Source organism: Pezoporus flaviventris, unplaced genomic scaffold, assembly GCF_033815535.1.
Source record: "Pezoporus flaviventris isolate CSIRO_AGI_PZ_B2104156 unplaced genomic scaffold, CSIRO_AGI_Pfla_v1 ptg000007l, whole genome shotgun sequence".
NCBI lineage: Eukaryota > Metazoa > Chordata > Aves > Psittaciformes > Psittacidae > Pezoporus > Pezoporus flaviventris.
Genome location: NW_026892555.1, coordinates 75,247,473 through 75,272,253, shown reverse-complemented (window position 1 = coordinate 75,272,253; position 24,781 = coordinate 75,247,473). Strand labels below are relative to the sequence as shown.

The 24,781-nt window shown below is 42.1% G+C and overlaps 1 protein-coding gene and 1 long non-coding RNA gene across 4 annotated transcripts in view; one reads left to right on the top strand and one right to left on the bottom strand.

Annotated features, from left to right (window-relative positions):
• The window catches only part of TRIO (trio Rho guanine nucleotide exchange factor), a 237,274-nt gene extending 215,651 nt beyond the window's left edge, over nt 1-21,623 (bottom strand). Inside the window, exon 1 of one of the 3 annotated variants that reach the window (XM_061449239.1) lies at nt 20,974-21,623. In XM_061449239.1, coding sequence (XP_061305223.1) covers nt 20,974-21,088 — 115 coding nt within the window. In that variant the 5' untranslated portion in view covers nt 21,089-21,623. The remainder of the gene's footprint in view (nt 1-20,973) is intronic. The other 2 variants (XM_061449238.1, XM_061449236.1) reach the window with 2 other exon arrangements.
• Nucleotides 21,624-21,955: 332 nt separating this feature from the next.
• On the top strand, nt 21,956-24,408 carry LOC133267166 (uncharacterized). The gene is made up of 2 exons (XR_009742657.1): nt 21,956-22,172; nt 22,992-24,408. It is a non-coding gene; the product is annotated as an uncharacterized LOC133267166 (long non-coding RNA).
• Nucleotides 24,409-24,781: the final 373 nt, after the last annotated feature.

Here is a 24,781-nt window from a genome sequence, read left to right as displayed (position 1 = left end):
GTGCTCCTGCTCCAGAATCCACCCACAGAGAACACAAATGGGAGCGCTGACACCTCCACTGAAGTGCAACCTTTCATATTTCATACCTGTAACTTGAGCAGACATCTCCTCCCTACCTTCAGCTCTCCAAGTCCTTGCAGCCCCAGGACTATTTTGATATTCAGAAAGGTTAACTGCCATTGCTCTGAAGCATGATCCACTTCTTTAGATCATCCAGTTCACACAGTAAATTAACTCTCTGTCAGTACAAGGTCTTAGTTACTTCCTTAAAGCATCTGCTGAGTTCCAGGGCTTACCTGCTGGCCCTCTTTGGCTGATGCTACATTAGCTTGTCATGAGCACAATAGAAGAGGGTCAATACAGCAAAACCTTGGTGCAGAGACATCAATGGCCAAACTATGTGTTTTGCAGGAAGTTTTACAGGAAGTTTTACTTTTGACTGGCTGTTGTCTGGTTCTGTGCACTTAATACCTATTTGTAACTAGAGCATGTCTTCCAATTCAATTTCATTTGAAAGGAATCCAATTTGTGCACTGAGATGCTCCACAATGGAGAGCAAGGCGGAGAGCAAGGAACTGTAAAATGGGACAATCAAGACATGCGCTTCAAAAGCATACTTTCATTTCAACCAAAAGTGCTAATGGAAACAGCCATTAAAAGGCTTTAGATACCCAAAAAGATCATATCTAATTCCAGGCCTACAGAACGCAGAATAGAGTCATCTCCTCCCCACCCCTACTTTCTGTCCATGGAAGAAACTTTCTTGCCATTAGGTCATATCACTGAGATCCAAACAATCTGCACACACTTTTAAGGTTTGGGCACATATGTTGCTTGTATGGTTTCAGATCTATAGAACAATGTAGCTTGAAGCTTTAATTTTGTTATGACATAGCTAATGTAAATTACAGTAACAAAAAGTATCAAAAAGCAAATTTTTCAGTGGCATAAATTAGGGTACCAAAAGTATTTTTTTAGTGATGACGATGCCAAGCACTGAAACGAAGCAAGTCACCCTGTGACAGTGAGCCCCACTAATCTGGAGCAATGTGAACAACTCCAGTCCATCTTGCAGTCCCCTCCAGTGGAGGAAGATGCCACTGACCTGAATAGCAATCAAAGTAGAAGAGACGTTTTTGAATGCTTGCCTTTCCCGTAGAGTAATGCAAATCTAAAAAAGCAAACAAATCTCACATATTAAAATAGATGGCTTCATTTTCTGCATACTACACTGCATAGATAGTTTGTGCATGTACTACTGCAGTTATTTTTGGCAAAGGTCACATCAAGATGGCAATCTGATTTAACTAGGGACTTCCTCAAATTCAGGCACCTGGAAGTTGTTTGCATCTTCCAAGACTAGCATCTAGAATGTTCTTAACTTTAGAAACAAGCTACAGAAATCTGAATTTTCATGCCGCAGAAATAAATAGGAAGCCACAATCTCTCTTATGAGAAAGCCACAACTGAAAGAGTTCCCAAGGGAAAACTGTAATCATGAAGGTATTTTTTCTTCATTTTAATTTCCAATTTCAGCCAACAACAGCAGAACAAAATAGACATGTTAGACAAGGCCATTAAAAAGACAGTCTCTTCTTTATGAAAACTTAGTCAAGTCAACCAGGTCAAGTTACACACAGTGTTTCTCCTCATACTGAGACAAGTATTTATCTCCCTTTTAATAGTCTTCATTCAGTTTACTTGTTCATTTTGTCATGCACAGAGCTCCAGGCATTTCAGCAGCATGGTAAACTAGTGACTAGCTTTAAAATAATCATCAAGTTTTTCTAAATGCATAAAAGCTATTTCAACACAAGCCTTGCTGCTGCAGAAAAAAAAAAAAAAAAAAACAACAAAAACAAGATCAGAATGCAATAAGCAAGAGCAGTTACAGAGAGGTGCACTTGGAGGATGACTTTGTAAAGAAAGGCCCCAAAGTTATCTATCCTTGTCAATTATCATTTGGGGACAGACATCGATTATCTGTGCAAACACAGAAAAGGACAGTGAAGCTTTTGAAAAGGAGCAGTGAGGCAAGTAAGCAATTATTGATTTGTGTGTTTGCCAAACATTTTCACCCACTCATACAAGGAGAGTTTAAGAGGATTTTCACTACATAGTTAGTAATAACAGAGACAGCCTCTCCAGCTCATAAAAGGGAAGTCGGAACATAAGCCAGATGCAAAACTCCAACAAACACTGATTCACAGCTCCAGTCACACTCAAAGTCACGTATAAAATGAGCAATTCAGCCATCCAATAAGCCAAGAAGGGAACAGAGAGGGCAATTATGTCTCTGTTCAACAGAGGCCATTTAAAGTATTCCTTCTGATTCAGCACTAACCCTTGTGATCAGTATTCTTGGCCTACCATCAATGAATTTAATTATACAATTATTGAAAAAATGCAGTGCTCTCCCTTCCCTGCTTGCCCACAACTAGTCCAATACAAGTCAGAAATTAGTCAGAAAGAACACGTAGAGTAGCTACCTCCAATTTTCCTTTTGAAGTTCAAGTCACAGAAATGTCTGGATATTAGCTCAAACATTACTGAAAATTAGATGTTTCCTTTAATCAAAGAAATGAAGCCTACTCTTCTATATTAACTGATACACTGTGAGGAGCCATGAAAAGTGCCACTGAATTCCTTAACACTGATCAGTTGGTTCCCTTACATTCATATGGGCTATTTAACTGACAGCTGTATGTTTGGATCCATGTCATCTAGCACAGTTTTGCCAGATTGCTGGATCTTCCTCCCCTGCTGAGCTCCCAAAGGCAAGATGAGCTTCAGCTCCTCCCTAGTTCTGCCTTCCAGTAACTCTACATGCATCTAGTATGCTTTAACAGCTCTGCTAACACATAGACTTGCTATCCCACGGCCAATGCCTGCTTGAATCTTTTTAACTGCTCAAAACAGCTGAATCAACCAATTAATATAGATACTGTAGCAATAAGCACAAAGTTCCTACCATTCAAGCTGATATAAGTGTATTTTAAAGACAATGTTCTTAAACAGGAAGGAATTCAATACAAAGGAAAGAACATGGCCTTAGCCACGTTAAAACAGTATTGTTCTACCACATGCTGGTGTATTCGCCACTGGTTTTGGAATGAGATGCCCTCTTCCCCTTGTGCCAGCTTTGGGCTTTTTCCTCCTACATTTGAGAGCTGGCAGAAGGGCAAGAAAGCACAAGGAGGCAGCAAGTAAGGAAGTTACAGTTCTCCTCTATTCTTGTGTCACCTTCAACTAACAAAATATTTATTTGCTTTTGTTGTTTCAGAGTGAAAGTGAGAAGCAAGATTCAATACTCGCAGAACTTAATGAGGATGTGCCTCATTTTCAAAGCTGGCCATTTCAGGCGGCTTTTGAAAGAGACAATGTTCTTTCCAATGCCCACAAGGCACTATAAGTCCCAAGTGGCAATTAATTTTGGATCCTGACTGATGTTCTAATGTTCCTAGTATATCAGCTATGAATTAAGCAAAGGACTTCCTTCATTAAAAGGACAGGACTTTAATTGAGGCTATGTTCAGATATGTCTCTGAAAGCTTAAGGAAAAAGCTGAGATGTAGTAACTAAAAATGTTTTAGAGAACACTCATACAATCTTTCTCCTCAGGACTTTAAGTTGTGTAACCTACATTCAACTCTATTCAGCACACAGCCAGTTAGACCACAGGTTCTCTCTACTAAGCACAGGAAAGTCTGCCATACAGCTGCTGCTTCAGGAAAAACTTTCACACAAGCTCCAGTAAGTAGGGGAATAGGCAAACAACCACAGATACCCCAAGAGCCATAAAAAGTGCAGCACTATCAGAAAGCAAGCCTCAGCAAAACCTGACTAACCATTTCTAGCCTTTGAAATATCTACAACTTAAAAGGGGTGCAACAATATCTATTTTCATGTTATATATATAAGCTAAGGTTTTACAGACTTCTGTGATCCTGTTTAGAACTGTACACTGTATTTGATATAAATTACTACCCTTATACTTTTGTTTCTTCTTATTGGTGTGACTCTTCTGTTACAGTATTTTTAAGTCTTTTTGTTCAGCTGTACATAAACAAAAACCTCTTTCCAGCTTTCCTTCCATTTCACTAACCATTTCTTCTGCTTTTATAGAATGCCATCACAAAGCCTCCCTTTGACAAGGCCAATTTTTAAAGGAAAATATAAAATTACCTCATTAATATACAGTTATCTTTATAAAACTTATGCTTTTCATTTAGAACTATTTTCAAGCTATGAGACAATTAGTAATTTCATACGTTTGACTGACAGTATCCTCCACCAGACTGAAATGTCACAGTACTGATTTTTATTTTAAAGTATGGATCAAAGTACTTTCAATGGACTCAAAACTCTGACCAAATAAGCTACAAAAGCAGGACACCCAATAGTAACAACGATTAAATTAAAGGCAGTGAGCAAAATGCACAGGTTGTGGTTTGCCTGTTTCTTACAGCAATATATTCCTAATTTTAGACACCTGAATGCTGTTAACAGGAGATAAACTGCACAGATAGCAACAACTTAAGTAGATGTTATCTGGGAAAATAAATTTTTAAAAAAAAAAGCTCTACCACACTCACTTTCTGTGCTAAACTGAAGCCTGTTACAAGCATTTTAAATATCACCGGGAATGACAACTTTAATTGTATACTGCAGGATTAGATACAAGATTGCTGTCAAAGCAGCATCTCACAATATGTCAACTTTGAAATTACTTTTCACCCAGGGAGTAAACTCAAGTTAGCTCTTTTTAATTAATTCTGGTTCAGTTACCTAGCTATATGAACTGCCCTTTTTGGAAACCCATCTTTAAAAATGCCGACTTTTCCTTCAACATACTTTACTAGAAGGCAATAATCAAAATTAGGGAGATTTAGCTGCCTCCTTATAGGTTCAATACAAGACAATTTATGTTTCACATCTGTCACTATTTCACCAACTTTTTACCACAAAGATGAAGAAGTCAGCCTGAAATCAGTCACAATTCCTTTTTATTTGAGAGCATACATCTGCCAATGAAGGAGGTTTTGATCAGACTCCTTAAGCAGAAGAGACTGTCAGCAAAATAACCACCAATGTTTCCACATAGCTTTATTTTCCTACAGCTATGACATTTCTCTAATTAAAAGATGTGATTAGTAATCTCATCTGAACACAATAAGATGATTACCTAGAGATAAGGTTCAACAAATCTCTAGAGATCAGTATAGCCTCTTACGCATAACCTCTGCAGTACTCCTGTCAGATCAGAGGCTAGAGTGAGGGGACTAACCACAAACCTGTTTATGTGTTGGGGTCCTTGTGGAGATAAGACTGTTAGTGACCTCCCTGAACAACTGAGCTGCTCTTTCCACAGAAACCCAACAATACATTATTATGTTAACAGTAACAGATTAACAGTAACTTATTCTTGAGTTTTGTCATCAAGATTGTACTTTGCAGCATAAAAATAAAGAATTATATGCAAGTTCCTTTCCTGTTTCTTGCTCTTCTCTTCAGGGAATAAAGAAACATTAGACCTATCTAGGACAGAGCCTACTAACAGCTTGTCTTCAATTTGAGCACATTATCCCCGTAAAGCAAACATCTGGGCAGCATGGCATACAAAAAGGCAACCAACCTCCTTGTTCCTTTAAGGGTCATCTCTCTGCGTGACCTCACCATACTTGCAATCCTAAATCTTCTGCATCAGATACCCATTATCTCCCTCCCATTCCTCTGCCTAGGCTCATCCTTCTTATGCCCTGCTTTAAAGCCAGAAAACCTTCCTTTTGCCTTGCAATCAGCAGCTGCTTCAGGGAAACAGTGCATTTCCTGTCAAATGCCCTGTGAAAATTGAGGCTCCCTTGGACCTATTAGTCTGCCTGTGTACATCAGTACAACTGTTAGTTCTGTTTCAGTATTACTGTAAGATATTAACCACAAGAAACAGCAGCTCTTGCAGTACATCAGGAGTATGGTGATTTCCAGTATTTCTATAAGCAAATTGACCCTCAGCCTGAATTCTGTCAGTTATCTTCTCCATTCTCAATTTTCTCTTCCATTCTTTATCATTTTAGATATGCTCCTGCCTGCCCCTAGGCCAAGTATTGCTGACTTCTGAAGACTAGATCTCAGTTCAGTGCCAAACTTGAACACATTTGGGCAGAACCAAGATAAGGGTAACAGCTTATTCTCCAGAGGTCTATTTCAGCTACTACATGCTCAACAATACACACAGAAGTCCTGCTTCACTGGTTAAAAATTGCTTGACTAGTCCCCACCACAAGCTCGTTTCTCCCTCACTCTCCCCATGATATCAACAGCACAACAGAAACATGAATTCTGACTTGGATCTTTATTCTCAATTTTTCTTTAAAAGGAATGGATGCTTGGATGAGAAACGCACCACTGAAAAGGAATTAATTCATATGTGATTTTAATGTGGATGGTAATGCTGCCCTTATGCTGTGTGCTGTTCAAAAGCTATCACAACTGATCTCCAACAAGAACATTTGGAAAACCAGTGAATATTGAAGTTTTAACTATAACTAATGCTTCCAGGTGTTTGTCACCTTTGACATATGACTCCACTATGGAGATACAGTTTTGTCTCAGACAATTAGCTATCTGCCCAGCCGCCTTTCAGTAAGGAATCCATTTCACTGCATTAAGAGATCTAGTTTACTATGGAAACAGTTGTAGCATATATTCAGCCAATTTTTAATCCACAAAACAGAAGGAATGGGACTTTTACACAGCAATAACATTCTTTACTATCCTGAGGAGAAGCACCCCTTCATCTCCATGTGGGTCTTTTCTCAAAGGTTACATGACAGGTCAGTTCAGAAAGCTTCTTATTAAACCACCAATTTTTCCACTTGAATGCTTAATACAGTGCACATAGTGGGAAAAATAATAATTAAAGTGTAGTAACTTAAGTCACTTATCAATATATGTATATATTTCTAATTAAGTCCTCCAGTGTTGTCTACCCTTCCACATGGGTTTTGCATGTGAAACCTAGCCTATTATGCTGTGGAAAGCTACCCTCACCTGAACATATTTTATCTTTTAGATTTTAATTATGAAGAAGCTTATGAAAGGATAATTAAGCATTTGGTTCCTTTTTCCTCCTTGATCTTTGAAATCTTCCTCCACTTAGTTTTTAAGAGCATGGCAGAATTAGCATGATGCTCAACTGCCACAAATCAAACCCCAAGAAATTTAACAGTAGAGTGTACCCAGATTGTCTGTCCAGAAAAATAAAGTCACCTCCAAGTAAAGTATTTACTTTATGTTTGAAAAGATGCTTTCCTCAACATGTCTATGTAATAATGCAGCTTGCATACTTGCCTTGCCTAATATTATATAGTGAACTAATGCATTTCTACTCCCAAAATAACTCTGATGTAACACAGTAATCCAGTGCAGCCTGGTAAAACCAATGTCATCTACTGTCATTCACCAAGTCATTTAATGAAAACCTTACATAAACACTAAACAATGACTTAATTGAGCTAGGACTAGGCTTGATTGAAACTGCTACAAAAAGCACTCAAAAATATAGGTAATGCAGCATTAAGACTTCCTGTGGGACCATCATTTGTCAGTATAGCACACATGCTCTAACACTCATGCTTTTCCACAGGACCCCCTACTTATCTCTGTACACATAACAGACCTCCTATGGAGATGAACACTGATGCCTAGTGATTGAGCTTATTGTCTGTTGAACCTCTGTCTTATTTATTGAGGAAAGGGAAAAAAACAGGGGATCATACAAGTGAAGGCAACAATTAACACAGTGAAAAGCCACTCTGGAAAAAAGATATCTATCCTTCCTCTAACACTCATCTTTCCTACGGTTAAGCAAGTCTCATTAAACTAGCAGAACCCAAGCCAGCCAGTTTTGTACTCCATCTCTGAAGCTTTGTAGCTAGAGCAGAAGCAGGAGTACAATGCATTAAAAATACTCCACAAAGAAACAAACTGAAGCCTCAGATACTATGTTGGCTGCTGAAGACCACACAATACCTTCCTCTTATCCTCTGTTATATCAACATACAGAAAAGGTGCAGCATATGCACAGATGAGAACTGACTACAGGCAGGCCAGACAACTTAAAGGTCACCCATTAAGTGCTCTGCCTTAGTATCAAGATACATCCATCCTTACCTTCCCACACTCAAAAGCAGGCCTCTGCCACTTCAGCGTCACAGCCTAGAGGTCATTTACAGCATTATGAAGAGCAGCACCTTCTTGCTCTTTGTACCCAACCTTGTTGCCTCAGTGAACATGAGCTACAAGTCACATCCTGCTCAGATTCTACATCATGAACTTGCCTACAAGCAGAAACATCACAGATTAAGTAGTTGTCCAGCTAAACAACTGGTCTCTCAAAAGGTTTTTACAGCTTTAACTTTCTAAAAGTGGGTTAACACAGTGGGGCTAGCAACATGAATAAATCCACTTCAAAAAACATTCTAGAAAAATAACACTTGAAAAATAGCAGTTTTCACACTTTGCTATACAATATATTCCATAAATACAAAGTTTATATTGGCATATTGCTATATATCCATGACTGTAGGTAGTCAGGTCATTTTGTTACAAACTGTTCAGAGCTTAATACATAAACTGCTGTTTGGAACAAATACTATTTTAGTAATCAAATACAGCAAATTTGCTCAAAACAACCTTGCAAAAACATCCCCAGGCTCCTCTGGAAAAACAAACACACACACAAAAAAAAAAAAGGCAAAACACAAGCACAACTATTTATACATCTGTCAAACAAATATAAAAAGGCAAACCATTCTACAGCAGAGAATATAGTAAGAAGAGGGAAGGTCTTAAATGTAAGAACAGAACTAAGCCTCCCATCTTGGGGGATGGAGAGGAAGACAGTTACTGCTTGAAGCCAACCTAATCAATGCTACTATTTTTACCCATAATTTCCCATTACATTTACTATAATTGTACATATATCTATTTTAATAGAAACATTTCTTTTTCTGACAGTCAAAGCATTAACTATACGTGTTTCACCTCTCCAATGTAAAGCTTCAAATCAGGTATAGCAGCATGAAAGACCTACTCTTCACTGGCAGCCAGCAAACACTAAACCACAGATATTCACTTGCACTGGCCCCACTTTCTTGGGCTGGAAAACTCCAGTTTTCAGGCAGCAGTATTGTGTGGGTTGCCTCCAATGACCCCAAAACATATAGTGTTGCTCCAGGGAGAAAAAAAAAAATTTGCTTTACTTGATTTCATGGCACTCTTTGTCATCTAAAGAGAGTACTGTAGAGCACTCTAACACATGAAGAGTTTTTCCGACATTCTCTTCTATTGCACAAATTTTAAACACTCCAACAAGCTTATTTTTTTCTTTACCACAACTGAAAGCTGATAGCTTCTAAACTGGGGTTTGTAGCAGGGCAGAAAGCAAGCTTTTTTGGACAGCCAACCATCAATTCTCAGATGTTCGGGTTATCCCCACTTTTTACATACAGGTCGACAGAGGCAAATTTACTGTTTCCTGAAGAAGCTGGGGGGATAAAATATATACCCATTTTTAAATTCACAGTTCTAATAGCTACTAGCTCTTCAAAAGAAACATAACAAACAAAAACCCAACCCACAATCTACTTTTCCAGGGAGTTAAACTGTGCTGTAACAATCACCATCAAGAGATGGTCAGACTTCTCAGCTCTGCCTATTTAAGGCACCAGAAAGCCACCTCGCAAAGCCTAACACAAGTCTTCACCTGATGTCCGCTATAAAGTTTAGGAAAAACACCCCAACCAACCAACCAAAAAAACCCTAAAACAGACAAAAAAATCAGAAAGTGTTGCACTACTCAGTTATTAAGCTATAAAGCCTTAAATGTAGATGTATATTTAGTTCTTCAATTCCTACCCAGAGTTCAACTCAGTAAAATGATCTATTTTTAGCTTTTGACTCTTTCGGACATTTCCTTCCTTCATCTGGGTAAATGCGTCACAGCTTCTCAAATGTTTCTCTTTGGCTAGGGAAGGATGCATCTTATTCCAAGCTTAAAAAAAAACAAAAAACAAAAAACAAAAAAACAGTTTACACACGCACGCTGAGTGGTTATTGTTGGCAGAGTTGTACCCTTGTTCCAAGCTAAGAACAGGCAAATCTGACATTGTACTACAAAGGATAATTGCTCTTTCTGCATGGACAGGTAACCACACGTCATGGCTAAATTCTACAAGTATCACCACTAACCAAACCATGTTTTATCTCTTTCTTATAATCTGACTTGACTGGCTCTGCTGCCTTGATAATTCAATAGATCAAAACAGTAGAATTTTTCCATAATGGTAATAGAAACTAAATTCAGGTTTGTAACCTTTTGCTCAGCCACCAAGGCAAGAAATTCAGTCAAGTAAGTGTCCTTGTTTTCCTTCCAAAGACAGTCTTCATCTACATTTGGAGAAGCTGGTGTCTTAATATTTAATTAATTAATTTAAAGCATTAATGAGCCAATCAAGTACTTACTAAATAATACATTATGGCTGACTTCATCTTTCCATCTGAAAAAGTGCCACTGTGCTAATAAACTTTAATTTGGCTTGTCTTTGTTGTCTTTGCAGAAGTCTGGCTCACCTAATCCCCTGTCAGTTAAGCAATGCACAGCACGGATTTCCTCTCTGAACTTCACAAGCCATGGCAAGTTCATTAACTAATCTTACCTGCAGAAAACAAGTACTTGAGGCACACAAAATGTGACTTCAAGGTGTGCAAAGGAAGGGCATGAACTACTGCTGTAACTGTCCTATTTCCATTATTTTAGGACCAACAAAAATGGACTTGCTAACTAACATCAATAAAACAAATAAATAAATGAAGACAGGAATAAAAGCTTAGAGAGTAAAGCTTTAAATTAAAAAAAAAGAAATATGGCTATTCAGTTTCATTAGCAGAGAAAACACATCCTATTTTATCTCCTTACAACAACAGACAGAAGGAGGCCTCTGAAGACAGGGGTTTACATCTTCTTAAGTCTGATCTTCACTGCACTATGTACTATCAAATTTTGCATAGAATAGGACAATTCAGTCAATTTCTGTTTCAATCACCTTGATTTGCTGACAGCTTTCTACCTTTTTTCTGTGCCCTCAGCTGTGGAATCTATTCCTTTAATTCCAGAATTACAAAAGTGCAAGGCATTTCAACCTTAGCCTAAATTTTTTTAGAAAAGGGTGGAGCATTGTTATGATCTCAGAAAATGATACAATCTTTGCACTCAATGCCACATAACCCAACAGGTCCAAAAGGTAGTGGCACGATAAACATTTGAAAAGTGAAGGACTTACTAACTTAATGCTGGTAGAAAATTATACCAAACAGTGCATAGCCAAGTCTAAACAATGGGTACAGCAAAGTTCATTGGGTAGTATAAGAGGTTAGCCAAGTTAACATTTAGTATTTTAATACTCCTTTTATTCTAACCCTCTTCTTGGGATGTTCTTGATGTATTCTCCTGCTGTTCTCAATGCATGCTCCTTTTATTATCTGGGCCAAGTTTTAAGAAACATCACTTCATTTCACCTCAACATTTAACATCTGCTTGGGCTCTGAAAACTAGCAGTCCCCAAGACTTCAACATTTGAGACTTCTTCTTCTGAGAAATCTCAGCAGTAACATTTCTCATTGTTTAACAGCCTCAAAGTTATTTACCAGCTAAGTGACCACCACAAAGCTTAGTGAATATACTCTGACCAAATGCCTTGACAAAGCATCTCACAGGGCTGCAGGTTTCACTGATGCACAAAAATGCAGGAATTCAGTATAAAATCTAAAGGTTTGGGATTTGAATTTACTAGTTTATGCAAGAAGTGAGGTATGGACTACATACAAACGAGATATTTAACATGTCCTTGTTGCAGTATACTTCCCTGTATAACATGCTGCAGTATACTTCCCTGTTCATTTTTAGCACTTAGGAAATCTCACTTCACTATGACCACAGACCCCTCAGCCTCTAATTGCTAAACAGTTATGTAGGAAGCTAACCACAAAAATCACTACTGAGTGCTTACACAATCTGTAGACACCTCATGAATATCTATTACTGATCATACATGCACTAAGATTACAAGAAAACATGAGTAATTAAGCTCTGGGTAGTTTTACAGATGACTGGAACGCATCAGGACTACTTACAATAGCCCCTTTCAGCCCCAGCTGCCCAGAATACTTTCTCCAACTTTTTGTTAAGAAGATTCATTGTGCAACCTCAGTTTTCTAAGCTACATGGAGTATTTAGTTTGACAGTGTATACATGCCACACATGCATCACCATGTATACTGGTAAAACAAACCTTCCTGAATCTCAGTCTCATGTTATGACTGTTACACAAGCCAGTAACATTAACCTCTTACATGAATATGTAGGAATTATCTAAGCACTCTGTTGAAATGCTATACAATAAAACATACCAAACAAAGCAAATTACTGGCAAAATACTGGAAGCCTATACTTCCTACCGTTTACATCTTGCTTCCTTATCATCTTAGGTCCTGAGAGACAAAAAATGTTAAGGAATTTTTACATCTTCCTGCAAAGGTTTCTTTTTCCTCCTAATTAAAAAAAAACACCTTAATTACAAAACAGTAATACTTCAGTAAGGCCCAGGTTATAAAACATTACATCCAAAGCACCAGCAAGATGCACAGTTCTGTACAGCTCAGTAGGAAAACCTGTTACACATCTGCAGTGTCTTTTATTAACCTGTGCTACTGCCAGCTATGCACAGCAGTAACAGTGACACAGGAGAGGAAACAAATTTGACTTAATGATGTGAGAAGACTCCACTCAATAGCCTTGTAAAATAGCCCTATTTTTTAAACAAAAGCACAAAGACAATTAGGCTATCTCTTCCTCTTCTGGGCAACTACAGGAGGCTGGGATCAACAGCTCCAGTTTCAGGTAAGTTAAAACAGGTATCTGGCAGAGAAGTCACTGTAAAGGTCTTTGTATCGTTAAAGCAAAGCCCTGTCACTCAGACTGTCTGGTGAAACTTTGGGGACACAACTCATTAATGAGCCTGTATATCGATATAACAACCTACTCTAGAGGCTGAAAATCAGATGCTTTAATGCACTGTAGTGTCTACTGCTAAACGCACTTGAGTTGTTCCTTGTCATTCCAATTCCTCCTCCTCACTACTGGGTAAGTGATCTGTTTTCTCAAAACAGCAGTACCCTTCCTGAAGGAATATGACTCAGCTTTGCAGATCATCAGTATTACTTCACCAGTAGTCTACTTTTTGATTTTGCTGCATCAAGAAAAATGTTAACTTAAACAAAGATGCTTCTCCAAATCAAGCAAATTTCTTTATGAGAACAACCAAGTAGATGCAACCATTTCAGTCATTAATTTAAAACAGCTTGCTATGCCTTCAATACATTTTTATTTTACCCATTACCCTTTTTTCGAATTAGACTTAGTTCTCAACAACACACATAAAAATTAGTTTCCTTCGTTTTCCTTAAAATCACCCGCTTTCAGAAGAATATCCCTCAAACACCAGAGAATTTCCAAAGTTTCAGGGTGTCTTTCCTATTTTAAACACCTGCTGACCACAAACAGCTATTTCAGTGATCTCGCCTCCTTCTTCAAGCTGCAGACCAAAATCACAGTGCAGTTTCACCCTATTAATAAACTGACCTAATAGTCTGCATCTGAACAGGCCCATTTGTTGACACCAGAATTTTTTTATTTTTAATTGAAAAAGAGTCATAATATTTTCTCTTTATATTGGGGTAGGAAAGCCTTTCCAAGTTTTTGTTCAGGTTTGTGTTTTTTTTTTTACCTAGATGATCATTATACATGGAAAAGTTTTTGGAAGCCACATATTTCAGGTTGAAATTTCATGCCTGTTTGTGCTATGTTGCTGTGGGACACTTTTAATTGGAGAGAAAGCACTTCTCCAAGAAATGTTTACTACCCACCTTGTCTACACAGTGACCAAGCTCTGCAATTAATGAAAACCTCAGCTGCACCAAGTCTCTTCCTACTTCTGTAGGCTCCCTTCTGAGCACATCAGCACTTACACTAGTTCAAACGTTCTCCCAGGAATGGGTCCGGCTCTTCTCTAACTCCCATTTACCTTCCTCTCCAAACGTGCACTTATCAACCGTCAGCTTTCACAGGTGTTACAAGTAAATCTCTGCCCTCCCGTAGGAATATTCATGACTACTGCCTCTGACTCTTTCAAACAAACCCTAACCTCTAACATTCTCTATCCTTTGCTAACACCAGAGAAGTTTGGCTATTCCACTTTAAGCCAAGCTGCACAACTGCTGCATCTCATACTACAGTGCTCTGCGCCCATCTTCGTTGGTTCAGAAAACATCAATCCAACAATGCTATATCCAGAGTAGCTTCCCCACTGCAATTTAATTGTTTCTGTAGTTATTTCTCTTCTGTACCAGGACCTATCAAGTCGTGACATTTCTCTATGGCATGTTTTTTTTAAAACTTCACCTCACCCCAACTTTTATCATCTTATTAAACTGGACTGGATGCTGCTGGAATTGGATTCAAAATTTGAGAACCCATTTCTTTTTCAGCTGGGGTCAACCAGTACAAAACAGTGATACTGCTGCAGCCTTCTTACTGACTGAATCAACTCGAGTTAACAGATTTTTGAAAAGCTGACGCATGTTAAGTTTTTTGCTGTTTACTTTTTTTTTTAATACAAATGCTGTTGTCACAATAAGCTGCATGAAAGAACAGCAAGCTGTTTCATACTTTGCATTTTCTGCATGCTGACCATTTCTTAAAACCCCCAAACACACCTCAGCTACTGACAGCTACAGGAGCAAGAATCAATACTTGCAGAGGACAGCATGGAGATATCACATGGCATACCACCAGTGCTGCCTGCCAACACTTCACTTCTGGCTTCATTATTAGATTATTTTTGTTAGACATTTGTCACTACTCCGTAGCTACTCCAACTGCCATGCCAAGAAAGCCACACAGCTACAGCACTGACAACCTTCTCTGGAAGTTAGCTGGTACACATCAAGGAGATAGTGCTTTTCTAAGAAGGTTCATCTGTCTTAACTTTACACATCTCTGTTCTGCTTCATGGATTTAAGCAGAAAACTTGGCTTCTCCTTCATCCTTGATGCCTAATATGAAAGCTATCTGCCTGTGATCTAAATGCTAGAGAGTTTTTTATTAGTAATATGCACAAAAGAAAAAATTTGCTGCCTTTTAACAGTCTGCTTGCTTTTTCTTTTCCATGTAATCTTTCCTCCTCTCTCTCTTTTCTTCCTCTCTCCCCAAAAGACTTTCTGCAACAGCAGCATTTTTTTAATGCTGTCTACTACAGGCAGTGAACTTTCCCAGCCACTATCACACAAGACACTAATGTAAAGCAAGCAAGGCAGCAGTATATAACAATATGATCAACACCACTTGGAGTACTGTGTGACCCCCACATGGAGTACTGTGTGCAGTTCTGGTGTTCCCAACATAAGAAAGACATGGAGCTGTTGCAGCAAGTCCAGAGGAAGGCCACGAGGATGATGAGGGGGCTGGAGCACCTCCATATGAAGTCAGGGCTGTTCAGCCTGGAGCAGGGTGCATGGAGACCTCATAGCAGCCTTCCAGTATCTGAATGGGACCTACAAGGATGCTGGAGAGGGATACTTCATCAGGGACTGTAGCAACAGGGCAGGGGGCAATGGGTTCAAGCTTAAAGAGGGGAAATTAAGATTACATACAACGAAGAAAATATTTACTGTTGGGAGTGGTGAGGCACTGGAACAGCCTTCCCAAGGAAGCTGTGAATGCTCCATCCCTGGAAGTGTTCAAGGCCAGGTTGGATGGGGTTTTAAGCAACCTGGTCTAGTGTGAGGCATCCCTGCCCATGGCCACAGGATGGAACTAAATGATCTTAAGGGGCTTTCCAACCCAAACCATGCTATGTTTCTATGATCAGGAAGAAGCAAAACATAGGTGCCATCCCTGTAAAGGTGAAACTGTAAATTTCTGAGTAAACCTTCTGTTTTTTAACTTTACAGTATTATTTGTTGTGACTTAAGGGGGGGGGGAATCAATTATATTTTCATGATACTCATTAATAATTCCTATATGGTCAGCTACTCAAGCAATTATCAGCCCAGGCTCCTACAGGCAGACTTGATTGAACCTAGGATGATCCAAATCTCAAGCCCCTAAAACATGCAGAAGTCTTCAACTATAGGTCTATAATCACAATAGATTTCAGCATCCCACTTTCCTAAAATACATGGACATTTCTGTACCCACATGTATCTCAAAATGAAGTTTTAAATTCTCTTATCATTAACCTTAAATTAAGAAGGCAGGAAAGAGTAAGTGTACATTAGAACTAGGTGTTATTCAAAGCTATCCTGGCTACCGGCCTGTTCTCTGACTTCACCTCAAGAGAGGTGGCACACTGAACTTTTTACACAGGAAACCCTTCTCTCTCCAGACCCACATCCATTTTACAGACTTAGCCCTCCTCCTGAGCAACGACTGCTGCCACCTGCATAGATTTGGTCTTAGATGGCAAATCGTCCACCTTTTTGTTTTTCCAGATTAAGTGATGAAGTACAATTAACTGTTATATTCAGATATGACCTGGAAAAACTTGGGTAGTTATTCACACTAGTGACAAAATTTCCAGGGCCTCCTGTTTTAACTTTGTTTTTCAAGCGTTTCCTTCTCTCCAAAAGGTCCCTGCCCCTTGATCTATATTGTGGTCCTTCTGGAAATGTGTAAAGTGCTCTCATAAACAGGTGGCAACAACACAGATCTCCTCCATGGCTTTAAAACTGTATAATTTACCCATAAATTAATGAAGCCTCTGCAGTTTGCAGAAGCCACTCATAGTAAAGAATCTTACAGGAAATAACATCTGCTTTTACTGCAAAACTTTGAAGAGTTCTCAGTTGATAACTACAGCATTTGGGTTTTTTTTCCCCCATGAAGGCTTACCAGAGTCATTTATAAAGGCACTTGTTATACTGTCTAGCCCGGAGTTGACTGAAGTGCTTACAAGCCTTTTTATCTATACCCTTTGCTATTCACAGATTTCTCCATCATCCCAGAAGGTAAGTTTAGTTACAAACCACACAATCAATGTCTCTTCTACTCAGATGAAAACAGTTTTATTCTTTATGCTCAAAACCAAAATTCATTAACTTCAACTAGCAAAAATTCTTTGGTTTGCAGGACACTGTTATAACAGCACAATTGAAACTTAACAGACAGCCCTCATTCTTGCTTCCTAAAAACACCCTAACTACTGAGAACTCAAAAGCTGCAAAGATGAAGATTTGAGCAGCAACAACAACAAAAGAACCACCAAACAAAATTTCTGTACGATTACTGCCCTGTAAGCCACCTGATGGAAGCCCCTCCAACTTTGCTCATGTTAGACATTTTCAGCTCTTCTAAATACAAAAAACTTTAAGGTGAAACTTAAATACATTTTGAAAAGTTTTATCTTAATACCTTTTTCAAACAGAATAGATCTTCTATACTAACTCATGTATTAACATGCCTCTATGCAGCCATTTACACTCTGCACCTCTGGGTTTTCATGCAGTAATAAGTCTGCTTCTCCATAATTCCAAGGGACTTTACCAGTCCTTTCAAGTCACATCAGTGCACTTTTTAATAAGAAAAAAAGAAATACTTGTCTATACATCTTCAGCTCAAACCATATCACTTCTGTCAGTTTTCATGGTCATCTCTGATCTCCAATTTACGTACAAGACAGAAAGACACTTCCTACAACCCCTCCATTTTCTTCATTGAAAAGTAACCACTTTGCTTGGCACTCAACTCTACATTTTATGTTTTATGTTTAATCCTGTTGCAAAGAACGTGACAGATCTAACAAAGTGCTCTTGTCTTTTCAACTTCAAATAATGAAATACAGATACCAAATAGGTAACGGAAAGCAAGTTGCCTCAATTTCTTCAAATTCAAATGAAGGGATTCCTCATTTAAATTCAAGACACACAATCTTTATGTTTTCATACTACCACCTCACTTGCAGTTCAGCTGCTTTTTTCACATTCCAATTGCAACTTATTTCCACAACAACTCAGAGTGAGTTTACATTCACATAACCAAAGTGAAAACTGGAAACGTACACATTTCAAGTGATGTGAACCTAGCTGCTGTTCAACATCCTAACAAAACATTTTCCAAATAATGAAACTCTGTTCTTTAGGCTACTTGAATTCTACTTGAGGCTCAGTCTTACAAAAGGACAGGAGGAAAGCCAACAACCCTGCTGGCAGTTCAACTGACCAATTTAACTAGCCTAAGATTAGAACTGATTGTTTAGGCAGGTTTTTGTTGTTTGTTTGGGTTGGGATTTTTTCCCCCACTGGAATACATTGTAACGTTTTTACTCATTTTCTCTTTTAAGTAACAGCTAGGGCTTTGCTGACATTCTCTGCAAGTGACAGGAAAAAGGAAGCATTTGTCATTGTAAATACTGTAAAGAGAAAACTTTTGTCTGCTCCCACGTACACCAAATGAAGTTTTTTGCTTGTTCATTGATTGCTCTATCCATTGTGTTTCACTGAAAAAAAAAAAAAATCTGTGCCTCCTGTTCAAACAATGGGAAGCACCGGAGATCTCTTAACAGACCTTTTCCTTGTAAGAGTGGATCATGTACAGAGGCAGACTTTGAAGAGCTCTTCCCAATATCAAACACCCATGAGAGATGCCAGAACATTTTCCAGCAGATGTCACAGCCCAGGCTGAACGAGATAACCTCCACATGTGAATACGGAAATGAGAATGCCAGCTGCTAAATATGCTCTAAGAGGTTTTTGATAAGCATTTGACATGTCCTTCTACTGCTTTAAGATTTTTGGTCCTGTAAGACTAAGCTCAGTGCAACTTCCTGTTATGAAAAGTTATCAGTACCAGAAGTCATCCCTGCACCACTTACAAGCCTATCAACTCTGTGTCATCCTTCTACCCACACATAAATGTGGAAGCTGACTATTAATACAGCTGGCAGGGTCTTCTAAAACTGCAAGGTTATTACACATGCACCCATTTGTAACTATACTAGGCAGACTGTATGTCTACTATTGTAATCCATCATTTTGCTTTCAACGGGATTTTTTCTCGAGAACAACAAAGCTCACCCCTTCTTCCACGATGAAACCCACCAACACCAGCATCTTGACTCGAGAAGGAGTTTCGCACTCATTACTGTCACGTGAAACAGGTTGCTGAGGGAGCATCAGGCTCTTCGGAAAGGATGCAACCCCCTGTTTGGACCGTCTGTCCAAGCAAATGCAGCTCCGAATCCTGTTCCAGGGATGCCTGCTGCAAATCACACCTCCTCCTCCACCCTCATTAAATCAAACACATCCAAACACAAGCACCAACCACAAGCAGCACTGATTATGCCATTTCCCACTTCCCTCACGGACTTGCCTTAAAAACCCAATTAACACAGCTTTTATCGTTATTAGCAGCACTGCTATCGTTTCCAATTATTTTTTCCTACACACTGTATCGGCAATTCCCCCCACCCCCCCCATCTTTCTAGCGGTGAGTCTGCATTTTCCTTGCTCGCCGCTCCTTTTTAGGCATCCGAAAGCAGCAAGTGCCCAGCCCTGCCCTGCCGCCCCGCCCGGGAGCGATGGCCGGGGGTGCCCGGGGGAGCGCGGAGCCACGAGCGGAGCGAGGGCGAGAGGGAGGAGCCGCCGCCGCACGGGGGGAGGGCAGCCGGCACCGGAGGAAGGACCAGTCGCCGCCGTCGCCCCGGCTGCCGGCGGTTCGTACGTCCCGGGCAGCCCTGCCTCCCCTCCGTCCCGGCCGCCATTCCCTAGGGGACAATGTCTCTGTGACGGGGACAGCCGCCCTCCCCGCCTGGTTGCGTGCCGAGAGTAAACACCGAGGGAGAAGGCGGCCTCCATATTTTTATCCCGGCAGCCTGTCAACAGGCTCCCCCCCCTTCCCCTCCAGAGCCTCCGCACTGAGACCGGCTTACCAGCCCGGCAGCGCCCAAGAGCCGCTGCCGCCCGGCCCCCGCTGCTGCCCCTCCTCAGCTGAGGCAGGGACACCCCTGATAGTGGGGCTTCGGATTTTGTCTTTTTCTTTCCCTTCTCGCTACGAACAGCCGCTTTCAGCGCTCCCCTCTCCCACCCCGGCCCTCGGCAGCCACCCAGCAGCACGGTACCGGCGGAGGGCGACCGGGGCGTGTTGCCTTTTATAGCGGTGTCATCCCCTCATCCCTGCACGCCCGCCTCCCGGGGGGCCCGGCCAGCGCGGCCCGCAGCCATGCGGCGCGCCGCTCCCCTGCCCCGCTCAGCCTTCCCGACCTCCGGCATCGAGGGCCGCCCGCGTCCCGCTGCGGGACGTTATCGGGGACACCACGTTTGCCTTGCACCAGGTGGTTAAGCTCGGCCCCGGTAACGCGCCCGTTATCGGGCAGGCATGGAAAGGAAAGTCGCACCTGTCACCGGAGGCACCGTCTCGGGGCAGCAGCACGCACCCGCCCCGCCGGGCCACACCAGGCCGCCCACCGCACCCATTTTCACGCATCGCTTCTGCCGACAAGGGTGGCGTCCAGCCAGCAGACGAAGCCCCGCTGCCTCCGGCATGGGAGGAGGGGTCAAGGCTTTTCCCCACTCCCCGTTGCCACCCGGACAGGCCGCCCTGCGCGGGCCGAGCCCCGCACCGCCACCTCCCCGAGGAAGCGCGGCGGCGCCCAGCACGCACAGGCACTGCCGAAGGGAAGCCTTCCCCACGGCCACCTGACAAAGCCGGCTGCCCTCGCCCCTTCTCCCAGCGCCGAGACGAGCACGTTGCTCCCTCCACCTTTCTCGCCACCTCCAGCCGCTGTCGCTTCCACACACACACACAGCCACCCACCCCCCCATCCCCCCCAGCTCCTTGGTGAGGGACGGGGCCGCACTCACCGGATCGGAAGAACGCCGCGATGTCCGCCGAGTCCTTGGCTGCCTCCTCGGCCCCTTCCCCCGCGCCGCTGCCGGCCGTGGTGGCGGCGGAGGTGGCGGTAGCGGCGCTGCTCATGGCTGCTGCGTGTGGCGGCGGCTCCTCCGGGCGAGACCCACCGCCAACCCCACCGCCCCCTCCGCGGATCCCGGCTTCACCTCCGGGCGAGAGCGGCCGTTAGGGCGGCAGCCGGAGCGTGCGAGCGATGCGGGACGGCGGCGGGCGGCCACGGCGAGCGCAGGGACATGAAGGTATGTGCGGAATGGCAGCTCCGGGAGCGCCCACCCCCCGCAGCCACCTAGGAGGCGGCGTGTGCATGCAGGGAGTCAGGGCGGGCGGGCGGGCGGCAGCCGGAGCGCAGACAATCGCGGGAGGAGGAGGGCGACGACGACGACGACGGCATGGGAAGGGCCAGCAGTCCGCACAGGCAGCACCCGATGGGCGGAGAAAGAAGGATCCGTTCCAGCCTCTTTTTTTCCCTATTTTTTTTTTTTTTCCCGAGGGAGCAAGGAGCGAGCCGGAGGAGCAGCAGCTGCGCTAGCCGCCGTGCTGCCGGTGGCCGCAGCTACCGCCGTCCTCCATCTTGGCTGGGAGGCGGAGGAGGAGGAGGAGGGTGGGAAGGGGGAGCCGGGAAAGGAAACGAGTCCCCGCCCGAGGAACAAGGGCGGCGGGGCGAGGGGGGCGGGAATCGGGAATCTCCGGCTGCGTCCGGCGCCGGTCGGGATGGGGCGGGGCTGCACGGCGCAGGACGTCAGCGCTCCCGCCGAGCCCCCACCCCATTGGCTGGGGCGCGGCCGCCGGGAGAGCCCGGCGGGCCCTCGGTGTGGGAGGTGCAGGGGAGCCCGGATGCCGGTGGTCCGTATGGCTATGCATTTATGCTTTTTATCTGTTTATTTTCAGCCGCTTCCGACTGACTTCCGCCTTGACACGCTGCTGCAGCGCTGCTGCAGCCCTGCTGCCGCTGCTTGCCGGTGCGCGGAGGTCGACCCTGGGGGTTGTCTGAAAAACCCGGTCCGCGCCCCACGCTGTTGCCTCCCGCTGCTCGGTGCGAGGTCACCGCGGCCGGATCGGCGGCTCTCCGGGGGGGTCGTGCCCGCTGAGAGCTCCACTGCCCATGGCCTGGAATGAGGGGCCCTTGCGGCTTGAAGGGAAAATAAGCGAGGTGCGCAAATGTTTAGGAAAGGTGCCTTTGAAAGGCATTGAAGCGAGGGTGGTGAGGCACAGGTGCAGGTTGCCCAGAGGCGCTGTGGCTGCCCCGTTCCTGCCGTGTTCAAGGCCAGGTTGGATGGGGGTTGGAGCAACCTGGTCTAGAGGAAGGTGTCCTTCCCCGTGATAGCAGGGTTGGAACTAGATGATCCCTAAGGTCCTTTCCAAACCCAAACCCTTCTATGATGCTGTAATTGCGATCAGTACTGTTGCTGTATTTTCTTCAGTAATCACAGGGACACTTAAAAACATGTGCTGTGGACCAGTGCCATTAATGTAAAATACGCAAACAGCTCACGGTGGAAAATGCAATCTGGTGCTTGGTTAAGGTGCATCTCAGTACAGTCATGCTTTTCATGTTTAACTGTCAGAATAAGATTGCATGCAGGTATGTTTGAAAAGAGAGTAGCAAAGCAGTCAATTTAGCAGTTGCACAGTTTGATAAAGCAGAGTAGCACATCTCAAATGCCGGTGGTAAATGGTCAAAGACATTGCTTGTTGTCACAGTTGAAATACAGAAGTATAGTTTTAGGAATTAAATTATTAAACCTTTCATAAGTGTTAAAAGCAAAGGTAACTTCAAGACAAATGTCATTCTGTTCATTTATCACAGTCAGATGATGTGGAAGTCATCCACAAGGTTCCTAAGGTTTGTATTTATCTGAAGTTGTACAGCTTGACAAAGAAGCTTTTGTGCTACTACCTCTGCCTAATTTCTCTTGTAGAGAAGAGATTAGTTTTAAAAAAAATTTTTTAATGTTTTTCTTCCAGGCAGTGAACACAGGGAAAAGTTCCAAATTAGCACCCCACTGACAGAAGTGGCTGCAATGTGACTTCCTTTCTAGCTGGCCTAGCACCATCCACCTAGCAAAAAAACATGACTGGGACAAATGCTGCTGTTCACTAGCAAGCAGTGAGTTGACCTGAGAGTAGGAATAGGGTATTGTACACCTGCACAGAAAAAGCTGTATAAGAATGTAAGAAAATTGAATGAGTGAATGGGAAGAGTTAATACAGTGAGTAAAGAAAAATAGGCCTCCTGGAATCTCCATAATTTGAACTTTCAGTGCCTCGAAAGCAAGAGGTGCTCAAGATTTTTTGTTTTCTGAATCTGAATTAAGACTTCAGTATGCTGTGCAACATTGGAAAAAAGCTTCAGAAGACTGTTCATTAGCTATTGAAACTAAGATACTGAACGTCTGTTTCCAATTAGTTGTCCATTCAGCATACTGTTCAATTAGTCAGTGGGTGCTAAAAAGCCAAATGTTCATATAAGCAATACTGAAGGTTATGTGACTGAAGTTTGTCCCTTCCCCTGTTCCCTTCATCTGCTGAATTGTAGATGCTGGTTTTGTATTATTCTAACACATGGATGCCCTGAGGCATGCCCTCCACCATGAGAGCTGCTCGTAACAGTGAAAGGGATTGAGATCAACTAGTTGCAATTTGGAATTCTTCACTTGCAGCAAAGGTGGCCCTTACAGAGAGGCCTCGGGCAGCCAAATATGCCCATATCCTTTGCAGCATTCAGACGCATTATTGCAATATGATTGTGTTCACACTAATGTTCAGGATGTAAGTTAAAAGAGAGAGACAGAAATAGAAAAATGACGTTATAACAGAGTTACTTAACACACTGTAATAAAACAAGGCTTTCATTTGCAGGTATCCACCTTAGATATCAAATACGAGATTTAATATTTTGACATTAGGTAATTATGTTTCTTAGTCTTGTTCTTCTTGATCATTTTAGGCTTGAAGCTTAAAAAAAACCAACCAAGATATGAATTATCTATGTAGGGAATGTTGCACATTGAAAAGTTGCGTGAGTGCGTGAGTTTACCTACTTTGAAGCCTGTCATTAGGGATTAGCCATATTCTCCATCCTCAACTCCTACTTTGCCTGTGTCATTTTTTGTCAGCCTGCAAGTGATTTTACAGTAATTGCATTGGTAAGTGCAGGAAAGGAAAAAGTATGATTTTTCATGTAAAAGAGATTTTAAGGGTGCTGTGACTTGCTAACTATCACTAGTGTTAAGGCCAAGATTCAAATGATGATTTTTAAAACCTAAAGATGCATGAAATCATGCTTAATTTCTGTATCTACTTTTTACACATGTATAAAAGCATTTAATTTTACGTAAGCGAATTGTTCAAAAAGATTTATACCCCAGTAAAATAAATGCCATGAGGGAAGTGTTGTTTTATTTGAATGACCTTTATTTTTCCTTGTATTGTGTATTATTCCTGTTAAATGGTCACTCTGAATCAGTGTCTCAATGCACAAATATCTTTATTCCTGTCATAAAAGGTCTCTTTTGAGGAAAGAAGTTTGCCTACTGTCTAACCTTCAGTATCTAGGCTGAGAAGTGTCACATGTCACTTCATGTTTCATCCCTAAACGAATACACAGTCTGGATACTGCTTGAGTTCTTTTCCTGCAGCATTCACCGTCCACTTAACAAAGAAAACAATAACCAGTTTGCCCCTTTTGTATGGGGCAACTGCTTGATTTAAAATCACTGATATTTACAAGCTTTCAGGAGAAGTAAACTAGGAACGCAT